The sequence below is a fragment of the Electrona antarctica genome (assembly GCF_951216825.1).
Source record: "Electrona antarctica genome assembly, chromosome: 17".
Lineage (NCBI taxonomy): Eukaryota > Metazoa > Chordata > Actinopteri > Myctophiformes > Myctophidae > Electrona > Electrona antarctica.
This window is the reverse complement of record NC_136798.1, coordinates 14,020,204-14,046,586: the sequence shown is the minus strand read 5'-3', so window position 1 is coordinate 14,046,586 and position 26,383 is coordinate 14,020,204. Positions and strand designations below refer to the sequence as shown.

Here is a 26,383-nt window from a genome sequence, read left to right as displayed (position 1 = left end):
TCAATGTCTGGCCCGGCGCACACCAAGGGTCCAAATGGACTGGACCTTTATGGGTCTGTAACTCTGAAAGTGTACGAATGGAAATATTTTAAATATTTGGGACCCCAATCTACACTATAACATTCTCTGTTCATTTAACTCTGAGAGGGTACAAATGCTTCAATTTGTACACTCTCAGAGTTACAGAGACCCGTACGTGTCCCATTAAAGGCTCATTCATAGTCTGAATTTTCGGTGGTGAGGTGACCACCGAAACGGTGGTGAGGTGACCACCGGAGCTGAAATAACGTTGAGCGGTGATGAGTAAAAACAGAGAGAAGGGCTGGGACGGTGGCGGTGGTTTGCTCTTCACCACGGCTCATGGCGTCATGTTGTAGTTCGGTGGTCACCCCACCACCGAAAATCCAGACTATGAATGAGCCTTTAGACCCCCTGGTGGTCCCGGACTTGATGTTGAGGAACAGTGCATTACATGTCAGTGCTCCTGCAACATCCCAATGCAAACCAGAGCTTTACGCTTTGCCATCTTCTTAAAAGCACACATAAGTTCTGTACTCTCGTGCTATGTGTATGTTTTGTTATTCCCATTAAAATACAACCCCTCCATAATATACTAGTGTATACACACACACACACACTGAATAATCTACTCTTGTCAACGGACATCGCTTAGAACAGGACTATTATTGCATCAACCACCTGGCAAAACTGTGTTTGATCTTTTAACTTTTTTAAAACTTTATTTCGAAGACATGTTGATCATGTAATTTGCTGAGAAACTGCAATTGTTTTGAACTGACATTCTGTAGTTAAAAGAATTGTCTCAGGCACCTATTTGACTTTTAAAAATGTCAAATGTGGACAAAATGAAAATATGCTTTATAGGTACTTATTGTGCTCATATTTTTCATGTATTTCTGATTGCTATATTTAGGGAGCACTCATTTTACTAATGGCAGTTCTGGAAAAGGGGATTGCATATATAGGCTACCCACAAATGCAAATGGTGAAATTGTGCTGTTTTTCGTGGTTTTCATAGTTTTCTCCCTCTCAGGTTGAGTAGGCCTATCTATCTTTTTTGGATCTGTTGGGTGCGAGGCCACTTGTGGGTTTTAATGGTTTTAACAAGCAATAAATGTCATGTTTGGGTGACATAACGTAATATTGTATGTTCTAGTTCTTTCTCCTTGCATTTTAACTTTTTTAAATACCTGTTGAATGGCTCAGCCTCAGTTTCGTCCAGCTTGAGCCTGGCAGACAGTTGTCTTGAAATGTAACCCCTTCAGCCTGTAACGTAGTTACGTAGGTAGTCCTGAAAATGGCTTCAAAGGAGGAATTTATGGCACTCGCCCTTTAAGACGCCGCACATGCGCACGTCGATGAGAAAGTTAACTCCTGAACTTCGTAGTCAGAAGAAAAAAAATCAGATTTAGAAAAATAAGTAGGAAAAACTGCATTGTGCTGAAATGGCATTTCGGCGAAGGAACAAGAGTTATCCTTTCTTCAGCCAGGAGTTCTTAATTCAGAACCACGCCGACATCGTGTTCAGTTTGGTGATTTTCATTTTGATTGGCCTGATGTTTGAGGTGAGATGAACTCTCAGATTCTCATTTTTTTCCCTCGTCTCTCACTCAGCTGTTTTTTGTTGGCAAGTCTGCTGCAGATTGTGAGATATTTATGCTGCCGATGTCGTGTTACTTAGCATAAGTGTAATGTAACTGTAATGTGCTCCAAAGGATTCCTCTCGCAGAAATATTGTTTATTTTGAATTTTTGACTGCATTCTGACTCTGAGCACTACGCTGCTATCTTCCGCAGAGAAGAGGATGGCTGCTTGATACATTGTTGCATTTCTTTTGCAAGTTTTTGTGGACAATGAATGCTACATTGTGTTCGCAGTCAAACGTATCCAGTTGTGGTATTCATGAGAACAAGCTGACAATATATATTACAAGTCGAAATGTTAAGAACATTTTATCATTACGTTATCTCTCTCTCTCATATGCATTCGTAGACACTATTCTTCAACTCCTCTTCTACATTATTCCAACATTTAGTGCTTTAAAAATGGGTTTGGTTGGCTCAGCTGTTGGAATGGCATGCTGTCACTAATAATAAGGATTAATCACTTGGAAAACTGGGCTACAAAACAAAACAAACTGCAGTTGACATGCGCTTGGACTTAAAAACTTACTCTGGCTAAAACTTCCACATTGATCATGATTGTTTTCTATCGACGATATTGACTCAAATTTGCCACCCAAACTAAAGTGTGTAGTTGAATCCAGAGCCCTTTCGAGCCAAGACAACCCGCTGCAACAATTTGATCCCCCCAGTTTACTGCCACGTCTCAATCTCTGAGCGGTCTGCTGCCGCGAGCCCTGTACCACCGAATACATAAGACAGTCCTGCTCAAATGGGAATGTAGTGTAGGTTAACTTAACCCATGTGAAGATAGATGCAAATATCCACACACAAAATGTGCATTTTCTTATTGTTAGGTTACTTAGGTAGGTAGCCTAGCTTCATGTTTTGGGGCAATAGTTTCAAACCGGAATCCCACATCTAAATGTGCAATAATGCATGACGGTATTTTTTGAATGGGGATTTCCTTAAGTTTCACGTTTCGTGTCGGAAAGAGCGGACGTAATTACACGTGAATATTCTAGAAGAGGACGTTGGCGTTGACAAGGCACCTGTGGCCAGGCGCGTCAGGAATGTGGGCGACTTTGCTTGTCCCAGTCCCCACTTCTGTAGCGGCGTGCCAGCCAGCCAGCCAGCGTCCTCCCAGGTCAATGCAAGCCTTGTCATGCCGGCCACATTTCGAACAGCTCAGCACCGTCACCTTCTGGAATTCACGTCCCAGCATCAAATTACAACGCCAGAGTAAATGGTAAATGGTGCATAGCGCCTTTCTTTATCCAAGGCACTTTACATAGATTGTGCTTTACATACACCGATGACAGAGGAAACCACGCAAGGCACCAACCAGCACATTGGGAGCAATTAGGGGTTCAGTGTCTTGCTCAAGGACACTTCGACACGAACTCTGGAGATTCGAACTGGCAACCTTGCGTTTGCCATCCGGCCACTCTACTCTACCCCTGAGCCACCGCCGCCCCAGACTAGTGGGCGATTATGTGTGGAAATGAGGCAACACTATTAATCAAATGTTCTGGTTATCTGACTTTGAACAAGCAATCTCCTTAATGTTGGTGCAAAGTACTTCCAAACATGACCTGACGAAGATGTAATTTACACATCGAAACATTGTCACTTTTTACCTGCAACCTGTTATAATAAACTAAGGGCCTAAATCGTCTGAGCTGCTCCAGTGCCTTCTTTCGCATACTTCCAAACATGTTGCTCAACATTTCTCATCTCTTCTAATTTGCAGGCAACAGCCAAGACTGCTATTCTCTTCATTCAGCCTCAATACAATGTCAGCACACTCTCACCAGGTAAACATCAATGCCCCATCAATTATTCAATGGCACACGTGATACAGGTTGCAATGAACAAGTCAAGCGTGGCTGTTCAGAATGCAGGCGGATACTGTAAACGTGTACCACTGTAGCTCAGCAGTTATACAAATGTAATAAATGAAAGGCCAAAGCAACGAACTTTAAGCAAATTTGATAAAGTTATGTTTTTACGACTTGCCATATTTTTGTAGCATCGCTTGCGGTCTTATTGGAAGACACACAGTGGCAAGAGTCATTTTAAATTATTTTCTACATAGCAGAGACCTGACGTTTCGGCTATCCAGCCTTCATCAGTGTGTGACTCGCAGTCTCACACTGATGAAGGCTGGATAGCCAAAAGGTTTACATCCCGGATTGTTTTACCACACCTTTTGAGAGCAAACATAGTCCACTGTATGTTTGTAATATTTCTGTGTGCGTGTGTCTGTGTGTTTAGAGGGAGAGGTGACGTTGTACCAGTATGGATGGAAGGACTGTGCGACCATACTCTTCTATTTCTTCATCACTATTATCCTCCATGCGGTGGTGCAGGAATACATCCTGGATGTGAGTATCCTGACACTAATGCATTTCATTATGGGTATTCTCACATAGCCATACAACTATTGCACAATCTCCGAATGCTATAAAAGTATAGAGTGTGGAACTACACCTCCCAAAATCAGAGTAATCTGTTTGTCATTTCCGTTCACAAAAATATATTTTAAAATATCTTTATTTTCTATTTCCCATTTCTGCTAAGCAGCAAGCTATATATGTTTAGATTTCTATTTATATTAGGATAAATTTGCGCGACTGCAAAGACAAAAGGGAAGTGGGGAGGAGGCATCACTTCCGCTTTATATTTTACTCATGATCAGAGCTTCCGTGCTCCAAACTGTATGACGGAAGGCTTTTGAAAGTTGCGAGAGGCAACAGTCTGACCACGCGAGACTACATTATTAAGAGTTAGACATCCAAATCAGAAAGCTAACGGACATTATTATTATTGTTTTAACAGAGGTTAGGGTTGCTTGAAAGTTATGTGCCGTTACATAATGTTTTATTGTTGTTGATTATAACAACACTTCCAGCTGTGTACAAAGTGCGGCCCACAGGCCAAATGCGGGCACATTTTATACAGCCCACAGCTTCATACCTGAATTGTATTATGAACATTAAAGTTTTTTTAACCTGGGCATTTCCCAGAGTATAATTTGTCAGTGTTCCTTGGATTTCTTTTTTTACCTTGCTTGCTTGGTTACATTTGGAATGTGACATAAGGCTGAAAAAAGGCTGAGATACACTTTTTGTTCACAACACAACCTGACAAAAGACTTATGCCATATCATAATATGAAATATTATATAATATTATATAATATATATATTGCCCAGCCCTACCGTGGGTTCATGAAGGGTTAACCTTTGAATGGAACACTTTCCTCAGAAGTGTGTATGCAGGAGTGACTATAAATAGTGTGTGCTGTCTATTGTGTCAAGGGATTTCAGTTACTCTACACTCCTCTCCTTTGTGTATAATGATGTTTTTTTACGTAACCAGGACCTGAAAGAGGACCTTGGTCTTACTTAATGTGACCAGATCAGATGTGACACCCACACCCATGGCTCTCTTTGGCTCCTGTTCAGATCACGTGACCCATTCATTGCCCTGTATTGTATTGTCTTGGTTTGCAGAAGGTGAACCGGCGTCTCCACCTGTCCAAAAGCAAGAACACAAAGTTCAATGAGTCGGGTCAGCTGTGCGTGTTCCACCTGGTGTCGAGCATTTGGACCCTGTACATACTCATAACAGTAAGATGACTTGTTTGAGCTGCTTTGTTTTTGGTATTTTGATCCTCCAGAGAAAAAGTACAACACTATATAGAATAGCTAATTGGCTTATTTCCGTTGGGATGCCTGCATTTGTGTGCACACTAGTGAGAGGGAGAAAGAGAATGTATTCATTTAAACAAATTAAAGAGTGGAAAGATTCTTCTTTAACTATGTCTCATAATGGTTTGTCCCCACAGGAAGGGTACATTCTTCATCCTAGCAGCCTTTGGGAGAACTACCCGCATGTAAACCTCAGGTAAATATCAACTAGATATTAGATTGGTATTTTTAGATGTTAAATTCTGTACCAAGTATAAAACATTATTTAATAGTCTTTCATACCACCTTGAAGTAATCGAATAAAAATATGTAATCATTTGTTATTTGATGATTGAATGTAATTATTACAAATTACTGTGTTCAGTGACCAACAAGCACGCTACACCACCAAGATACCCATGTAGCTGTCTAAATACTTCCTTAATGTCAACAAAGTTCACACCCACAACACCAGAGGGACAAAACCATGTTCAACCCAGATTCGGCACAAACAAGGGACTAAATTATTTTCGCTCCTATGCCACCAAAATGTGGAACGCCCTACCAATAGCCATTAAGACATGCGAATCCCTTGACTCCGTCAAAACCACTCTCAAAGGGCACTTATGGACGGCTGCAATCCGAAAAATCTGAATCCCCCCCGTCCTCTTACCCCCTTACTGTATATGTTTCCTTTCCCTTTTTACCTCCTTACATGATTTCCTGTTTTTTTTTATAGAAGTGTATATTTGTACGTCTCTAAATGTTCTGATGAATTGAAAATGGTGGACCCTGTTGTAAACAAGTGTAATGCTTTATCAGTGTGACGTCCACAGTAACAGTCTTTGTATTGAGTTGTGCTTTCATGTGAAATGTACCCATTCTGCAAACTGTTAATAAATACTTCAATCAATCAATGTTATTCCTGCAAATAAATTGATGAATCTACACTGCATGTTGTAGTTTTTTTTTACTTTGTTTATTTAACAAATAAACCCCTGACCCCTACCATTGCTATTGGATGTTATTCTAAAGTGCTCCCACCCTCTCCTGTAGATTTCAGGTGAAGTTCTTCTACCTCACTCAGCTGGCTTACTGGCTCCATGCCTTGCCAGAGCTCTACTTCCAGAAAGTACGCAAGGTCAGTAGGCCATGGGAATGTTTTTTTGGGCGGTTGACTGGATTGACTAGATTAGCTGTTCATACTGTATACTGTATGTGTGAGTTTCAGATTGTAAGTGAGAGAGAAAAAAAGGAGCATTCAGATATTGCAAAGCAAAGCAAGACAATGCCTATACAAACACAGATTTTGTTTTCCAGGAGGAGATTCCTCGACAGCTCCAGTACATCGGCCTGTACCTGCTGCACATCTCCGCAGCCTACATGTTAAAGTGAGCATCCACGAGAAGGAATCCCTGAAAGATGGCAGGATTCCCAACCTCTTCTATATAACCATTTTTGTCTTGAAGGAAAGAATATTGACACCTTTTAGACTTGAACATGTTCAGTGACCATGATATACTACATAACATCTTAACTTTATAGTATTCCACAATTTCCAACACATTGATCCTAAGGAGGTTTGGGGGGGATTGGGTTATTTAGATCTTAGATTTGATCATCACTGATGTAGGACTAATTGGTTTACAAGAGAATCAAGAATTAATACTAAAATGTCTTCATGTCTTTGTTTACTTTCTATTGCCCACCTACCTTATCCCTCCTGTTCCCTGCTTCTCTGACAAATCACCTCTTCATTCTCTTCTCTGTAGTTTGAGTCGCGTGGGACTGGTACTGCTCTTCCTACAGTATGTGTCAGAGCTGGGCTTCCACATCGCCCGAATGTTCTACTTTACTGATGAGAACCACCAGAAAATGTTAGCAACTCAACCTTTCTTTTCATGTTCATCGATTTGATATATTCTGCACTGTGAGAGAGTAAAGAAAATATATTTGTCATTTATTTAACATTAAATTGCTGTACTGTATGTGGTGTTCCAGGTTTGACCTGTGGGCAGTCAGCTTTGTGTTTACGCGGATGGTGACGCTGACCTTGATGTTCCTGGCGGTGGGCTTTGGTTTGAGCCGTGCTGAGAACCAGGGGCTGGACTGGGAGGTCGGAAACTTCAATACTGTGCTAATAAGGTAAGGCCATTGTCTGGTAAGCCTACTTTGTCACTTGACCACTTGCCGAAAACGACTGATAGCTAGCTAGCTAGTTTGAAAATTAGTACTTTTCAGCGAGCAATACATTGATTGATACTGATTGTCTCCACCAGGCCGAAGGCATGGGGAGAGAGTATGTTTTGCACTCCGTCCGTGTGTGTGTGTGTCCGTCCGTCCGTGTGTGTGTGTGTCCGTCCGTCCGTCCTTCCTTCCGTCCGTCTGTGTACAGCTAATCTCCGGCACCGTTAACCCGGCCGATGCCAAACTTTGCACACACACTCCCTGGATGCCAACGATGAACCTCTGCCCCACATTTTCCAGAACGGCCTGTTATAGCGCCACCATGAGGCAGCTTTTCACATTTATTACCTAAAACTGCACCAATCTGCGTGAAACGTTGCATGCACACTCCCTAGAGGCCAAGGACAAACCTTTGACCTGCATTTTCCGCATCTGCCTTTTATAGCGCCACCAGGAGGCCGACTTTTGTAAAACACATTTTTTTATATTACTCCTCCAGATTCTGTCCAAAAATCTCACAAATCGTTACACAGTATCTCTATGGTCATGTGCTCAAGTCGGATCTGTCTGATATTTCATATTCCATCCTAATTGGCTATAATTGGCTTTCACAGTTTGCAAGATTGCCACGTTTTGAACAATAGCCTCAAATCATGAACGCAGCATGCAATTTACGTGAAATCTTTCACACATTTTCTTACTAGGCTGAGGAATATATCCCACCCTTTTCACATTGGCCTGTGATAGCGCCACCAACAGGTAGATTTTTGCAAAACACATTTTTGGAACAAAATGCCTCAAATCATCCAATTGCCATCAAAGGCGTATGAAGAAATGGCTACAGAAATACATGATCTCTGTAGTCATGTGATCAAGACGAGTCTGTTGGATTTCTCAGATTGTACACTGATTGGCTAACATTGCCTTCCAAAGATTTCAGGAGTGGCCCGTTTTGTACAAAATGCTGCACATGTCCTGCTCATCCAGAATTCTATCCTCAGAGATGCTATGAGTGATCTGGCTCTCCTCAACAAAATGAAGAAAATTGTTGCAAAAACAAATAACAAAAAACATCCTCCTAAACATTTTGCCAAACATCACACACACTCCTATCCTCCTGGTGGAGACCTGTGCCCGGAAGGGCACTTTTTCTAGTTGTATCTGATCTATCCAGATATATCCTAAATACTTTCCTCACCGAAAAACGTAACCTACATTAATCATTAGTCTCGGCAAGCGCTGATAAACGTAAGTAATTAGCTTCGGATGGCTATCTGTTGTTAGCCATAACACTGGACTGTGCCATCTTGTTTTGTGCGTGTGCGCACGCATTTCTGGTCAAAACAACGCTTATTGCACAGAGCATAGCGGTCGCTGTAATGGCGCCGGCCTGTACTTCTCATCGGCTAGTGAGAGATCAACACCTAATCCGACAACACACTCACCATTCAGTCCGGTCGCAGTGTTTTGGATCTTCAAAATAAGGGTTGAACGGGGGGGATATCCTGGCATATAGTAATCATTCTTTAAATAATCATGGCGGCCAAACGGTTAATAACCCTGCTGTATTCGGTAGGATGTCTGTTCTACTACTGGTATGTTTGATCCAGTCCTGGCTTCTCTGGAAGTTCATCCGATTCCAGCTGAGGCGTTGGAGAGAGTTCAGACATGAACAGGCTGCCCGCAAGAAGGTCGCCGCCAAACAACAGCCCTTACGTCCGCTGAAGAGAGACTCGCGTGAGTACAAATGACACACTAGGATCTCCTCATGCTGTCCTCTAATACAGCAATACTGTATGTGGTCTACCTTTTGCATAGTGCTCACCTCTTCTTTTTTTGTCTTTGCCTGCTAGTTGGACACCATGAAAACGGAGTTCTTAAGGCGGAGAACGGAGCTTCACCTCGCACCAAGAAGATCAAAGCACCCTAAGTTAGACCCTGTAATATCTGCCCTGATCAGTGGCCTTATCCTTTTGGCTACGGCTTTTCATCAGCACATTGGGAATCAGGTGGCCACCGGCCTTTGACCTCCTGGTGAGTATGTCCGGTTGTGCCACAGGGACTAAGTCGCTTATGGACACAGGCGTGAATGCTGGAAAATGAAAATCCACGGAAGCCCCTCGAGCCCAACAGACATTTACTCTTCTCATATCAGTATTTTTTTATTCACCCACGCTGCCTGCTATCCCACCCTATGGTCCATTGTATTGTATACAAAATTATTAAAACGTTAAGTAAACGCAGTATGCAGCACACATACTGTACTCTGTATAGTGTGCGTGCCAATATTGAATGTGTCGATGCCTATCCTCATACCTAAAGTACTGTACTGGTTGTAGCTTTGTCTGATGTTGCCGCTGTTTTGAGCTCGTCATACTGTAGAGCAGGCTTTGCTTGTTTTCTAGCCAGGCCCGCTGGTGCAGGAACAATGTTAATGATGAAACGGTATCCGGAAAAGGACATACTACAGGCTGGCCCGAACATTGCCCATTACCCGTAAGTGAGTGAAGGGTATTGTGCTAAATGGGTGGGGCTGGGCTGTTGAGAGATGTGACCAGCCAAAGGTTCTGTCTGTCACTGTAGCTCCTTCTACTCGTTAAAGGTCAGTCTTGCTGGTCACTTACAGATAAGCATCATGTATGTATGTATGTTGGATATTACCGCATGCCCATTCCATTCCATGTTTTTTTTTTTATAAAGATATGTTTAACTTCATTAAATGATTTTGTTTTTCTGAAATAGGGCACAGATGGTGTATTTTGTTCATCCATTGTTGTGAGTTATTGAAACCCAGCCAGCAACTGTGTATAGTGATACCAGGTGGTTCTTTGAATGTTCAACTTGTTCAACTGTACACATAATATAAAGGCATTATATATAATCTAATATAAAGGCATTATATATAATAAACACAAAAGTCCAATGATTAACAGGATATTTACTAAGCAATATACTGAATGGGTCTTGGTTCAAATTTAGGAGAACAGCGTTCAGAATGGTTTACACGACAGTGGTTCTCAAAGTTGCATCCATGGACCTTCAGGGTTCCTCGGTGGGGTTCCAAATGGACCCTTACATGATGCCTGTAACTCTTGAGTGTACAGACAGACACTTACAAGTCCATTTGGTTCCATCCGTACACTCTCAGAGTTATGGGGATTTGAGAATCACTGGAAGTAACACTGGTGTGAATAACATTGTCCTCTGTATCGTCGTATTATGAAGAAGGCTCTGGTACTTCATCAACCTGAGGAAGGACAAGGAACATACAGTAGCAGTACGCATATGAGTTGCACATTTTACAGAACAAATTTGTATGTATTTAGAAGGAACATTGGCTCCTTTAAACAAAATGTGTGTGTGTGATGTGCATATATGTTTTAATCCTTAATATAGCTGTAATTTGTGGTTACAAAATAGATATTGCCTTTATGAATTGACTTTAAAGTGAAGGATGAACCCTCATGGTATATTTGGCTGGGGGCTTAGAAGTGGAGCTGAGCGCATTGTACCATTCTGTCCGGTTGTCTCAACCATCCCTTGGTCTGGATGCACACCCAGCCTCTGCCGCATCGAGTGCAGGGTCTGAGAGGGGATCCGGTCTGCAACGGACTCCAGGTACCTGAGCACGTAGTGGTCAGCATCAATCAGCACAAAGCGGTGTCCGAAAACTAAGGCCAAGGACAGAAAGGAGGTGAAAGAAACGAACAAGTCGGTTAACAAAAAGTAATTTGGGGTTGTAATGTCTTACAAGCTGAAAATAAGATAAGAACTTAGATAGTCCAGAGGAAGAACCTGTTCTACTGTTAAGTTATGCTGTCGTGCACCGAAAAACAGTAGTTCTACAAGCTCACATGTTGCACCGCAATGTGAGCCTATACATCTGCTGCTTTAAGTGCTGCGATACTCGGAAAACATAAGTATAAATCACGCATTACCTTCCACAGTAGCTCCAATTGCAAAGTCGTCTGGTGAGTAGAAGGCAGGATTGTCCACTGTGCTGCCCGGCTTGGGGATGCGTGTCTTCTCCAAGAACCTTCCACCTATGATCCCAGAGTTGCGGACAGGTCGCTCAAAAATAGAGACCATGTCGCTGGACAAGAAATAAGAGAAGATGAAGCGGCGACCCTCGTCGCTGGGATTCTGTGAGTCCTGGAACAGCAGGGAGGAGGAGTTAGGGGAGAGAATAACCAGGGTCGGAACTTGACGGATGTTAATGAATTGCTGGTAAATTTTACCCGTGGTTGTTAAATTTGACTGTTGCCAGCTATTATGACTGTAAAAGAATTGAATTATATGGCCACTGTAATCGATTCATGTAAATGTTTTTGTGATAGCTGTTGCTTTTCGACTGACAGGGAGGAGTTTCAGCAGGAAAGCATACAGTAGTATCTATTCCCAGTTCCCCTTCCCCTCATAACTAAACGGGCACCATGACTAACCACTTAGCAACACTATAGCTACCACTCGTTGCTATAGTCCAACGTCAAGGATATCCAATGTAGAGGCAGAAGGAAGACTTGTCTGTTATTCGTTCAAGCTTATTGTTTTGTTACGGTATTTTAAGTGTTCAGTGACCTATTAGGTTGTCATGTACAGTACGAGCAGCCAAGGACTTGTGTCTGTCATTCAGTCATCATTCATTCTCTCACCAGCCTGGCAACGTAGCGTAACACTTTCTGGTCATTCTCCAGCATCTTCAACAGGTCCTTTTTTGGAGGCTCTGGGATCAGAGTGAGGCAGTTCTGGAGAGAATCCTCCAGTGAGCCAAAACCATTGTAGGGTGGTATCTCCTGTAAGGAGACAGGAGAAAATTAAATAAATGGGGAGAAGAAGAAAGATGAAAAGGGAGAGGCTTATAGACTGCAAACCACCATTGACATTTTTATTTCCAGAAAGTGCAGTGCATGTTTCCTATAAAACCAGCCTGATATATCGGCCATTATTTGACTTTTTGGACGACATCGGTATATGAGCAATTTTACAGCTGATGTGTCCTGATTTTTAACCACTCGTCCTTATATTGGGTATGTCCACATAAGCACAAGTGTTTGCAAAGTGATGCGTTAAACGTTAATCAAATCATTTCCCTGCACGGTGTTGTCTATGTCTGTTGGTATTTGTGAAAAAAGAATTGAATGCACTCATGTTATGTCAAAGCAAATTCCTATGTGTGTATACACAAATGGCAAATAAAGGTATCTGAATCTGAATCTGAATTCTTATCACCTGATTTTGAGCATTTTGACAAAATATCGGTCAAAGCATCTGTAATCGATGGACTACTGTAGGACTCTCCGAAATCGGGATGAGCATCAAATCCAGAAATCTGGTATCAGTGAGGCTTCAGTTTTCTCACCCTCCTCATGTCCGTCTCCTCCCTTGGCAAGTCCTTGGGCTTCAGCTCCATGTCCGGGTGGCTGTGCTGGTAGTAGCTCTTGGTGAAGTCATCACAGTCGCACAGCAGGAGGCGGCGGCCCAACAGCTCCACCGTCTCCCCGACCTGGAAGTCCTTGGGGGAGTAATACTCACACACCTCCTGCCGGGAGACTTCCAGCACACAGCTGGGGAAGGGCTCTGGACGACAACATGGGAGGAGAGCAGACTTTTATTCACAATCAGTTTTATTGTCATAAACAGGTGTAAAGAAGAAGAGAAAGGATAAACAAGGATAGAAACAGGTCAAATTTTTGGAAAGTGATGCATGATCAGATACAAAAGGTGTTGGGTTATGAGGTGCCTATGAAGTGTGATGTTCTGTATTTAGGAAACTTGATGGGGGGAAAGATACGAGGAGAGGATAGGTATCTGGTAAACATTTTATTGGTGGCAGGAAAGAAGGCTATCACAAGGAAATGGGGACAGAAGGAGCCTCCAACACAGGGACAATGGGAGGAGTTGATTCAGGAGATACAGCTCATGGAGAAACTGACACATCGCCTGAGACTGCAGGAGGAACAAATGGAGGACAAATGGTCCAAATGGACAATATTCAATGACCTGATCATGAACAATGAGGGCATGGGGGAATGAGGAACACCAGAATATGTCTAGGAATATGTGATGTAATGAGCAAGGTTTGATACGCATTGTCGACTTTATTGTATTTTTATTTTATTTTTTTCATGTTTGTGCTGTGTTTGTCCTTTACTATTGTGTGTTTGTTCAAAAAATAAATACAAATCTAAGTGAAAAAAAAACAGGTCAAATGATCAAATGTTCCTAATATGAGTTGAGTGAAGAAATATGTACCATTATACAGCATAACAGGTATGTGAGATTAAAAATACAGCAGATTGCAGATGTGTACTGTACGTACTGTAAAGTGCAGTAATAGAATAGTAACGGATCATTTATAGAACCTACAACATACTGTTAGGCCTTTGTGGAAATAGTCTCATGTGCAGGTGAGAGATTTAGAAAACTTTATACCTAATACTTTAAAGTACAGCAGCCTTGTGTTCATACAATAGAAAGATTGGGTATTGGTTAAGACTGACGTTATGTATCTTTCGGGACCTTTCACTGCTTCGTCTCAACCATTACTCTCTGGCTCTGGTCTCAGCCACCGCTGTGTATTTTTTGACATTCCGTTACTCTCCAAAGTTGAATGTTGCCACTACTGTTGGAGCAGCCATAAACTACACAGGTTCATCCCGATGTTCTGGGCATCTTTGTAAAGTTAGTGTTAGTAAAAAGCAGGTAAAAGAGTACCGTTTGAGCAGACTAACATCAGTCACTTCATTCAATGTAGTAGAAGAGCCGACTGCAGATATGTCGTCTCCGCCTACAGGAAATACGTTGCCTGCGATCATGATAGTTCCTATCCCATTGAGATAGAATGAGCACTTCCGCATTCCATTGTTCCAATGGGAGTCAACGCTAGTGTCGTCACTCTCATACTATTCCACTTGGACCGGTCAATACCTCTGTGTCATTTTAGTTGTTTCTATATCTAGTATTTTCAGAAAAGTTTTTCAGAAAACTTGGGTCCTGATTTAGAAGCCATTTTTAGAATTGGCCTCAGGTCTACATAATGTATGAATTCCATCTGAGAGGACATCATTACATTTTACAGTAATAGACTAAAAGGCCAGATTGAACCGTGTTGAATTCTATTCCATTTGATCTTAAGTACAGTGTCAAATCTTCAATATTTGTGTCTCACCACAAGCTGGGTTAATTTCCTTGGGCAACCTCTGCCTCCGCAGCAGGACAGGGAAGGGGTCTCGGCCACTGTTGGCCTGGTGGACCTCTCTGATCTCCACCGTGTCATCTACCAGGTAATACTGGATGGTCACCGGCCTGGCTTCCCCATACAGAGCTGCAGTGTCATCCCACATCGCAAAGAAGCGTAATACCTACGGAGAAGAGGGATAGTATGTCAAGAATTAGGACTCAACTGAGTAATGTTTCTGTGATGAACAAGGCACTAGGTGACAACATTTGGTTTAACTGTCACAGCAGTGCTCTTTACTGTAATAGTCCAGCTATATTACCACCATGGAGTGTCATTTCACAAGTTCACACTTTTGGGGCCTGACATGCATGAGATAGACTTGCTAGCACATGAGTCACATGAGTCAGACATGCAGAGGAAGGGCTATGGTTGTTTCCTACTGCTTTGGAGCATTATATTAAAATACATTGTTATTTTGCCAGTGCTGATGACTTCACGTGCTATTTTGTGCTCATGCTGTACTGAAGACTTTTGAATTGAGCATGCCAGTTTCCTTGTTTAGAAATAGTCGACCAGCAGGGTGAAGTGCAACTATGGTTTGGCAAGACATACCGTATATATATACAGTAAATGAAAGAAATTATGTAGGCATGAAAAAAGGGCACTATATGAAGGCATCCAGGCAGGTACTCAGTCACTGGTTGGTTCCTATGTGTGCACATGGCTGGTAAAAGCTGACAGTCCTGAATAAAATTCTACAAAGCAGATATTGAAATGTGACCTCAGGTGATATACTGTAAATATCTATCAGTGGAAGAGGACTGTGGACCACACAACATTGACCAGCAGAACGCTGAGGAAGGCCCATCTGGCCGAAACGCGTAAGTTGGCTCGTTAGAGGTAAATAAACATGTGAAAAAGGACATTCAATGAGTGCTGGCATTCCTTCTTTTAATAGACCACATGGCCCACATACAAATACAGTATATGGTACATCAGTGCACTGGGTTCTCTAAGTGGGGTCTGGGAGAGGACCCCCAGGGGAACAATGTAAACACTTAAGCTATTATTTCTAGGCTATTTTTTGGAAAATGTTGACAAATATTCTCTTATGGGGGTCCCTGGCAAGAAACCTTTTCAAATGTGTGTGTGGGGGGTGGTTTGTGAATCACTACGAACTGGAAATAAGTACACTTCCCCTACCTTGCGGTCCATTGTAAGGAACTGGTGAAAGTGGTCAAAGTCGGGGGGTGTGACATAGGAGCGGTGGGGCTGGGCACGATGTGTGATGTAAGGATCCACAGGGGTCGGCTCAAAGTCATTCAAAACCAGGCCTTCACTCTCCATGAACTCCTGTCCAGTCACATCAGGCAACACAGAGTGACAGAGTGTGAAAATGACAGAGAAGGCGAGAGAGAGAGAGAGAGAGAGAGAGCATTAATGTTATATAGCAATAGTTCACAAGTTCACCTGGCCTATAACCCACCAATTGATAGCAAAAGATGTATTTGTTACACAGTAAAATCCTTAGTGTTGTGGACATGTTAGGGACAATTTGAACTCTGATTTATTGTCACATCACAGATGTACATGTGCATGGTTTAATTAAATTTTGGTTACATTTGTATACAGATTTCATTGTTTGTGTCAATGTGGGCCGCTCTCATCATCAAGACGAGCAGGTGAAAATTAGCGCGGCGGCGTCGTTCACCTGCGTGCGGGCGTCACAGTGCGTGAGGCGGTAGACGACCCCGTACGCCGGCAGGTCCATGGCCACGTTCAGGTCCTTCCAGTGGTAGTGCTCGCCGCGGTCGTTCTTGGGCAGACGCTGGCGTTTGAGCAGCGTGCCCTGGCACAGTCCAGAGTTCTCCACCCGCGGCTCCGTCACGCACATGCTGTCGTCCTCCAGGTGGTAGTAGACGACCACGCGGCGCACGCGGTACTCCTCCACGGGCGAGTCCAGCACGTCCTGGCGGAAGTGTCCGTAGAAACGCAGTACCTGGAGGAGGAGAGGACAACGGGAAGATGTGCTCATTTTCTGTTGTGACTCCCAACCGGGATCTTTTTTTCTTTCTTTTTTCACGAATAGATTTAGTTTATTGAATGAACACGCACGCACACGCACACGCACACGCACACGCACACATGCACACACACACGCACACACACACGCACACACACACACACACACACACACACACACACACACACACACACACACACACACACACACACACACACACACACACACACACACACACACACACACACACACACACACGACAATGTGCGTCTGACTCTTCATGGAGGTTGACTTTGACAATAAAATTGTACAGTCTATACAACTTAGTTCAAAGTAAAATCGTTTAACTAAAGCCAGGAGATTAGGATATTACTTCTAATTACGCTGGTTGCATGTGTGTTTTATAGGATTTATTTGACTAATTACTTTAAGTTTTAAGGCACTTCATGGCCAGGCTCCCAATTGGATGTTAGACTTATTAACCCCTTATGAGCCAGAAGTCCTCAGGCAGGAAACTGCTGGTATAGTTCCTGAGTCGAGGTGGAACAGTGACCTGTCTATCAGGGCTCCTCAGCCTCCTCTGCATTGGAACTTCCTGCCGTGAGGAGCTTGGACTTGCTAAATCGATGTCTTCATTATGACTGTTCCTTAAGGCTTACTTTCATCAAAAGGCCTTTCCATAATTTCAATTTTGTAATTGTAAAACTTTGTTTTTATTTCACACTGCACTTTTTCAATTATAAATATAAAGCTGCTTATTTGTTACGAAACAGAGAGAAAAAGAGGATGAGGGTGTGTTTTAACTGAATCCAGGTGGGAAATACGTAACATAACGAGTACAATAAACAGATAAGGGAGCTAGGCTCTGGATATATCTTTAAATAAATCCCATTTCAGAAAATATGCCTACTTAAGTTGTGTCTACTGAACAGAAAATATTTGGCACACTGTGGCAATCTGTAAGAGATGGTGGTGCATGGTGTGACATATTCAGGGGTGGCTCAGGGGTAGAGTGGCTGGATGGTAACCGCAAGGTTGCCAGTTCAAACCCAGGCTCCCCCAGAGCTAGTGCCGAAGTGTCCTTGAGCAAGACTCTGAACCCCTAATTGCTCCTGATGTGCTGGTTGGTGCCTTGCATGGTTTCCGCCATGAAAACCCACCTTTTCAGACTCCATCATGGCCCATAGCACTTACCCTACCCCCTTAGACAGCACTTTTTAGACTTAGATAGCATTTGAAACAGACTTATAGCATGTGATGTAGACAGCACAATAATTGCATTGTATGTAGTCATAGCACTTCATAGTTTTATATGTACAGCATAGTATAGCATAGTGTCATTATATAGATAGTGTCATTATATAGATATGTTCTAGTTACGTTCTTAGCTTACGCATGTTTCTTGATAAATGCATTTTACATATGTGATGTATTCCCATGCTTTTTTGTTCTTGCTTAATGTAAGTCGCTCTGGATTAAGAGCGTCTGCTAAATGCCTAAATTGTAAATTGTAATCGGTGTATGAATGTGAAGGTGAATGGGTGAATGTAATGCACAATCTATGTAAAGCGCCTTGGATAAAGGGCGCTATATAAATGCACCATTTCATGGTCTCAACATTATAGCATTTGGAACCGTTCACTGGCTAATTTTTAAGCATGTCAGGAAAGAAATATCTTACACACATTTGTTGGACGATTGTAAAAAAAAATAAAAAAATATATATATATATATTTTTTTACTCTGTCCCAAAAATTGAGGAGACACTGTGGAGGCACTGGGGGGACAGTGGGGACACTGTGGAGGCACTGGGGGTCCATTGGGGAGGCACTGTGGGGACACTGGGGAGGCTCTGTGGAGGCACTGGCGGGACACTGGCACTGGGGAGACACTGGGGAGGCACTGGGGGGGCACTGGGGGGACACGGTGCAGACAGAGTTGGGACAGAGCGCCCCTCCCCCATGGCGCTCGAAGCCGTTGCTTCGTCGGCCTGTAGGAAGAACCGGGTCTGGCCACGTGAGCAGGTATAAAGTCTAGTGATGTGTGAATAGGCCTACCTTCTTGTCAAAGGCCACGTGAGCAGGTATAAAGTCTAGTGATGTGTGAATAGGCCTACCTTCTTGTCAAAGGCCACGTGAGCGGGTATAAAGTCTAGTGATGTGCCGTGTCTGGGAGCACCATAGGTGAGGGCCGGTATCTCTTTGGACAGCTCATCCATCTCATTCTGGGTTAGCTGCGCCGACAGGAGAGCCGCCTGTCCGATGCCGACGGTGGGCCGTTGCTGCAGGGCGTAGCCATTCCTGTAGCCCAGCGTCTGGGCCCGGTGGAAGGCCGACTTCTAAACGCACATTACATACATACATTGATTGATTGATATATGTATTAACAGTATGCAGAATACGTACATTTCAAGCACAACTCAATACAGAAACTGCTAACTGTGGACGACACCATATAAAGCATTACACTTGTTTACAATAGGGTCCACCATTTTCAATTCATCAGAACATTTAAAGACGTACAAATATACACTTCTATATAACAAAACAAAAATCACACCCATGTGAAGTGAGGGGCACTCTTATCATCTTGATTAGGTGATGTAATGATGATGTAAAACAAACAGTGACAAAACAAACATTACATTCTCTTTGTTAATGGCATTTCATGTTTGTGTTAGGGACAAGATGACGTAAAGTTTCCCTTCATTGTCAATGGCGTTTTTAAAACAATCATTGAACTAAACACAAACATTAAACATGTATATAGGAGGGGCTAGCGCCCCTCAAAAACAGGAAATCATCATAAAAGGGGGTAAAAAGGGAAAAGACATACAGTGAGGGGAAAAGGGGGGGGGGGGGGGCAGGGGACTCAGACTTTTTTACGGGGGCCAGTTTCGAATTGCAGCCATCCGTAGGTGCTCTTTGAGAGCGGTTTTGAAGGAGTCAAGGGATTCACATGTCTTAATGACTGTTGGTTGGGCGTTCCACATGTTGGTGGCATAGGAGCGAAATTAATTTAGTCCCTTGTTTGTGCTGAATCTGGGTTGCACATGGTTTGTTGAACTCCCTCTGGTGTTGTGGGTGTGGACTTCGTTGACATTAAGGAAGTATTTAGACAGGTACATGGGTATCTTGGTGGTGTATCGAATCTTGTGGACCTGACCCATTACATTGCAAGATGCTGTACTCTGTCGTCGACCCTAAGCCATTCCAGCCTGTCAAAGTGGGCAGGGGTGAGGTGGGTTCGGGGGGTGAGGCCAAGTAGTAGCCTGACCTACAGCAGTGGGTCTCAAACGTCTTCAAGTCAAGGAGCCCCAAATTGATATGTATTTGGCCACGGCCCAAAACAAAAACAAATACAAGCTTGCAGCGTGGCACAAAGTGACATGCTGTGAGTTTGTAGATCTGCTATTTTTGAATAGCCAACATATAAATGGATAAAATGGATAACGTAGCTATTTATGCTTTAAAAGGACCACTTTTTTGGACCAGATCATTTTGGATATTATTCTCTGGAGACTTCCCTGCCCATCAAGAGGAAGCAGAGCAGACCACTCGCATTTCCAGATGTTCTGAGCAGGGATACAGGACTGAATGACCTTAGTGGTACAGCAATGAGCAACAGAGACCAATGGTCCACTATAAATAAGGCGCAATATGGCATCAGGGCTGTAGTAGAGTTTAGAAACCTTACGAATCGGAATGGCATCAGACAGTAGGCAGGTTTGGAAATTACTTAAAAAAAGAATGCAACAATAAGCTTCTATTCAGCCTTCAGCTACTTTTCAGGAAGTGATGAGTTTGACCCCCCTCCTCGACAATCACACGGGCTGGTGGTAGTCAGGTTAATTATAGTCCACACAGCCCACCTGACCTCTATGCAAAAGTGAGTATAGACAAAAATTGTGCCATCTCAACAATGAGCACTAGAGTGACTAGACTAGTAGTGAGGAGAGGACCAATTATATGAAGATAAGGTTGAACCACTTCATCCTTATCTTGTATGACCCATGATGATTTATTAAAATGTGTGAATTGACAAGCATATGTACATGCATGCTTGTCAATTTCTATAGACTTACATGTAGACTAGACTAGCACAGCTTAGGGAATTCCTCACCACTGCTCTATCATTCATCTACAGTAGAAGTGTAGAAGTAGCATTATGCAGCATGTCTGAAGTTAAGTTACGGTAGGCTACATCATAGAGGCTGGTTTTCTACATACCGTAACATCTCGAAACGTGTTTCCAGGTAAAAACGGCAGCCCGTGGTCCGTATTTATAGACATGTCTATAAGTTACGAGTTGTGTAGGCCGATCGGTTCTTGACTTGAAGATAATGTTTAGCCTCGCTCTGCTTTCAGCTACATGTTGCGACTGACCGTGAGTTTGTTTCTTTGCTACCATGGAAACATCCGAAACAAAAACGCAAACTAATTAGATTATAGCCATAGCCATAGGTCGACTAAAGCTAAGATGAAATATCACAAATTAAAGTGAACTTGTGTAGCATATAGTGCATGTGCATATAGCCTCTACATTCAGTAGACTAAGTGACTGAATAATATTGAGCTCATTGAATCCATAAAGGCAACGTGAGAAAAGTGAAGGAAACAATTACACATCTCATAATCCACCAGCAGGTGGAGCGCTCCCACTCATGTACCAAAGTAAGGTCATGGTTTGCTGACTCTGCCATTTCATCCATGCTTTATACCCAATACCCATCTAAGTAGGAAATCCATCTTCTGTCGCCACTCGCCAATAGGGTCTTAGGATATATTGCCACAGAAGATGTAACTTACTGTGACAATTTGCTCATAATGAGCATGCATCTGATCCAACTAATTTATAAATCATAATGCAGAGGTCTAAACTCCAACCACAACCCAGGACATATCGTAGACACTGGGACTACTGGACTTCCCTGGTTTGGATACATTGCAGGACCTTTGAGCAGCTGTTAACCAAGTTAGGTTTAAATTATCCAGTTCAGTGCATATGGATATAGATGCTTGTAAGTTGTGGTCTTGCTTACTCTAGTGAAATTCCAAAAACATAATTCACTCCAGAAGATGATCAAAATGAACAAAACATACAGTGCTTCCTTCTATCGGACTGTGTCCCACTCCCACTGACAGCACCTGTTCCTAATGTTTTAATTAACAAAGTTACATGATGTTGTACACACCCAATATACAGTAGGCCCATTATGCAGGGGCCCCATGGACAATTCATAAACCATTCTTAAAGATGGAGTGCCACAATTTTTGTATTTTTCCAGTTTTTCATGTGTTTATGAGGTGACAGTACTTCATTAAACACACTGGAGTTGTTTTTATGTGCAATGGTGTATTAACTTTGTATTTAGGGTTTCTTCCTGGAGGCTGAACCCTTGACAGTCAAACGGGCCAATGAAATAAACAGTAATATAGTGACACCACACTATCAGCCCCTCCCCTAACCCCTCCCCCTTTATCATACAACTACAGCTGTGGGTGCGGCTTCAGTTCAGGTGGATCACCACCCATCACCACCCACCAGGCAAACCAGGCATACTTAATGAACTGGTGGGCGTGCCCACATAAAAACAAAATTTTAACAAATACTGTACACTTTTTTGAAAAAATTATACCTCCTTATATAACAATAAGACCTGATGATCATGTTTTAGGGTGGAAAAAATTCACGGCACTCCATCTTTAAAGATGGGGTGCCGACGTGCCGTGATCTTTTAACTTTGTCTGTTTGTATGTGTTTATGGAGGTAACATTACTCAATAGACCGCCAGGTGTCCCTGTGTATTTTTGGTTTCTTCCTGAAAGCTGAAAGATTGCCATGTTATTGACATCTCATCACAATATCATCCCCTCCCCTAACTCCTCCCCCTTTATCATACAACAACAGCTGTGGGAGGGCTTCCGTTCAGGTGGACCCACCTGAAAACCAGGCATACTTAATGAACTGGTGGGCATGTGGCCACATAAAAACATAATTTTAACACTTTCTCCTAGTACAGTATAATCATAGTACTGTGATGATCATGGCATTCCATCTCTCTCTCCCTCTCTCCGTCCCCCTCTCCCCATGCCACTTTGTTTCTGGTAAGAAAAGAAGAAAAAAGCTGCATCCTTCAGTTGAGGCTGCGCATCCAGCCCTCTCCAGCTGACAGGGCTGCAGCCTGCGTGGTTAATATGTTGTTTCTCCTATTGTCCCCAGGGAGGGGCACACCACAACCTTGAGCTCCTTGATGATCATGACAGCTATCCCTCTGCAGAATCATCCTTCATCACCTGTTCACACTGCATCACTTGCATGATGTATCGGATTCTATATTATAGAGCTGCTAGTATTTTCCCCTACACCATATCTTTTGCCAAACATATCAGATCTACAAGCTCACATTGCATCGCAAACCATGACATGAATTTGGTACTTTTGCTGAATGTTTGCCCCACAATATGGACTCAAAGCTCCATGTGGTCAATGGATGGCCCTTCCTCATCCATCAAGGACCTCTCCAGTTTAGGAAACTATCAGGAAACATTGAGACATATATCCTGTCTATACCTACTTAAGGAGAATGTGAATGCAGGCTGTCCAATCATTTTGTGCATGACTCATATCCGTGTACGCTCACAGACCGGTATGGCCATTCTGCGGATGTTGCTGATCAGCCTCTTGCTGTATTCCCGGTGGTCCACTGGTTGGATTTCCATTACTGTGGTCTTCACGCGAGTCTCATCATTGTATGTCTCCAGCTTGACTTTGTTCTTAAAGACATGAGTGGTGAAGAATACTTTGTGGAACACGGTGTCGAATGCAGCCTCGTCCGTGTCTCTCAGATGCGCCAGTGACTCTGCGTTGTGACCCAGCAGGACCTCAGCGGTGTCCTGGAAGCATGTCACCCATTGGTTGTCCCCAAAGTCTGCTATATTGACGGCCAGTAAAAGTCTATATTTGAAGTCGGGAAACTCTCGGTTACATTTATCACAGCGGTACTTCCCATTCTGCAGGTCTACAACCTTCTTGTTGCAGTCTTCACGAGGACACGCCTGGTACATGCAGGTCTCCTTACGAATGTTGATGACCGTTGCCACGATGCTGCAATAATCCGCCCATTCCCCCTGTCCCTGAGGTCCATTCTTCATGTCGCCCACGGTTTTCCAGTTGACCTTGGTCACGGCCCCCGCCGGTGACCAGGTTTGTGTCAGGGATTGGCTGCTTGAGGCTTGGCCTTCCCTGTCATACCAAGCCCTGAGGCTAAAGGCCTCCGGTATATCCGGGTTGACCATGACCGTTGATCTGAACGACGCTGACAGAGAGCGGCCTCCGAAATCGGACAGGCTAGCTGCTTTAACGGCCACTATGGGCTGAGCAGAGCCATCAAAACTCTCCGCCTGCTCTCCCCACAGGGTGACTCTTACCTCTCTTCCGCTGGTGTCCACCAGGCTGAGTTCTCTCTTGGAGGTGTCTTTGCCCTTTCTAGTTGTGATCCGAGACACCTCGTCAGCACTCCTGCACACTCCGATCACATCAACAAAGCCATCCGGGTCCCTGTTCTCTAGCTCGGCAATGGGTACGAAGTCACACTGCAGTGTGTGCCCTGTGGGGATGTCCAGGCTGTCGTCACAGGGCACGATGGTGGTGGTGTTGTTCAGAGTCATCTCGTAGTTGTGCTTCAATGTGGAGTACCGCTTGTTGGCTATCTTTATTGTTGCCTTGGAGATGAGGTACACCTTGCCCTGCTTCACTAAAGAGAAGAAAGTGTCCACCTCTCTTTTGAAGGCTGTGACTTGGATCTCCCCACTTTCATCCATGATCTCAAAAGAAAAGCGTGTGCCCTCTCCTCGGGAGTTGCTCCATGTAAGGACCTCGCTCTTCTTAGTCACACGAGCTCGCACAGTCCACTTGGTTTGGTAGGGGTTGAGACAGGCAATAGGAAACACTTTAATTTCAGATGCAGGTGGAGGGCTACGACGAGGAGGGGTCTTCACCGGACCACTGCCACGGCCAAGACCGCTAGCGGGGGATGCAGACGTGAGGCTGTTTGATGATCCAGGACGTGCAGCAGGCGGACGAGATGCAGACATGTAGGTGCTTGGAGAGCACTTCTGAGGAGGTCCATGCACATCATACTCTCCTGAGTATGTGCTTGGACCACGCTTCTGGGGAGAGGGAGAGAACGATGTGGTGCTAGGCTTCTGAGGAGAGAAAGGGGCGCTCGGAATGGGCTTCAAGGGAGTGGGATTCCCAATCCTGTCTCCAATTTCCTCGGCCGACTTCATTACCTTCATTTCCGATATAAACACCATACGTTTTCCATTTTCCAGTGTGTCGGTGGTCGTCTTATTCAGCTGGCATACACAGTGAACTGCCATCAGCCCAATCAGACTGTTTAACTGCGATTCTAGCCCGAAGATGCTGAAATGCACACCGTCACTCATCACCGTCCACCGGAACCCAGGTCGGCCGGGCCAGGCAGCGTTCTGACCAATTTTTAACACTTGAAGCACCACCGGCCTGGTCATCTCCTGACCTTTCACTAGTGCCCCAACGGCACCCTCTGATAATGTTACAGACATGTTCTCAATACTTCATCAGACCAACAGCTGGTTAGTGGTTAGTGCTACACGTGGTGTCTGCTGCTCTGCCTCGTGGATGGATGTATTAAAGTTCTCCTGTTTGCACATGCATTTTACAGGCGATCAGTATCTTATGTCACATGTTACATTACGACACGCGACACTTGCAGTTTATGTATGTCATCTAATAATGACGTCATCTAATAGTAATGTTTGTTTTGTGACATCTTTTATGACAAAACGTAACATATTTTGTGAATCTTTATTGTAAAAGCCCCCATATATTGTGCCCAGGTCTCGTGACATCACGCGACATCATCAGGGATGGAGATCCCTGATGTCATAGTAAATGCGACCTGCTGTCGCAATTAAGCCCATATATGGAGATCCCTGATGTCATCAATATTAGTATATGGATATACAGGTATGTCAGAACCTGTTCTGACATTCCATATGTTGATCCTTCCCCATCCATCCTTCCTCTTCGATGTCTCCCTTTTGACTGATACCTGTCCATTCAAACTCTAGACGGGCCTGCCCCAAAGTTATTTGTGCAGCCGCGTCTGGCAGCCGGCGAAAACTAGAGTTCTCAACAGACCCGAAAATTAAGGCCCGGCCCTCATCAAACCCTGTACACACAAGACACTGCCCCTGCTGCCACCCTTAGATCTCCATATATGGAGCTGACCTGTTCTGACATTCCATATGTTGATCTGACCTCATTAAACCATGTACAGAATTCATTCCATGTTGATCTGACCCCCCCATGCCAAAGCGCCAGCGCTCGCCCAGCAGTCTGCCGTCAACGAGGCGGATAAAGGGCGAGGCCGCTTCTCGCCCTCAGGCGTCTTACTGGTTAATCATTTTAGTATATTCTTATTCTTAAGCATGCCTAGAGAATAGATACCAAAATCAAGTGAAAAAGCTTTTGTACATTGTTTGGGATTAAGGGGTGAAGTGAATACATACAATACGATACAGTCCCCCCATCATGGCACTGATGGCAGTAACATGACTATACAATACGATACAGTCCCCCCATCATGGCACTGATGGCAGTAACATGAC

At 43.7% G+C, this 26,383-nt stretch overlaps 3 protein-coding genes across 3 annotated transcripts; 1 reads left to right on the top strand and 2 right to left on the bottom strand.

Annotated features, from left to right (window-relative positions):
• The first annotated feature begins 1,353 nt into the window (after positions 1–1,353).
• On the top strand, positions 1,354–10,263 carry tram2 (translocation associated membrane protein 2). Its single transcript, XM_079526044.1, has 11 exons — positions 1,354–1,586; positions 3,397–3,460; positions 3,921–4,030; positions 5,161–5,277; positions 5,496–5,554; positions 6,394–6,478; positions 6,658–6,728; positions 7,110–7,214; positions 7,339–7,482; positions 9,101–9,261; positions 9,378–10,263. Exons 1-11 carry the CDS (start codon positions 1,467–1,469, stop codon positions 9,452–9,454), a joined length of 1,113 nt encoding a protein of 370 aa, XP_079382170.1. The 5' UTR covers positions 1,354–1,466; the 3' UTR covers positions 9,455–10,263.
• A 124-nt stretch (positions 10,264–10,387) lies between these two features.
• Positions 10,388–21,019, bottom strand: efhc1 (EF-hand domain (C-terminal) containing 1; the record flags this gene model as incomplete). Its single annotated transcript, XM_079526043.1, has 10 exons — positions 10,388–10,771; positions 11,037–11,195; positions 11,463–11,676; positions 12,177–12,317; positions 12,884–13,101; positions 14,693–14,885; positions 15,908–16,057; positions 16,416–16,703; positions 18,844–19,065; positions 20,957–21,019. 10 exons carry the CDS (start codon positions 21,017–21,019, stop codon positions 10,767–10,769), a joined length of 1,653 nt encoding a protein of 550 aa, XP_079382169.1. The 3' UTR covers positions 10,388–10,766.
• Positions 21,020–23,350: 2,331 nt separating this feature from the next.
• Positions 23,351–25,027, bottom strand: LOC306940983 (replication protein A 70 kDa DNA-binding subunit-like; the record flags this gene model as incomplete). The annotated part of the gene is made up of 1 exon (XM_079526285.1): positions 23,351–25,027. One exon carries the CDS (start codon positions 25,025–25,027, stop codon positions 23,351–23,353), a length of 1,677 nt encoding a protein of 558 aa, XP_079382411.1.
• Positions 25,028–26,383: the final 1,356 nt, after the last annotated feature.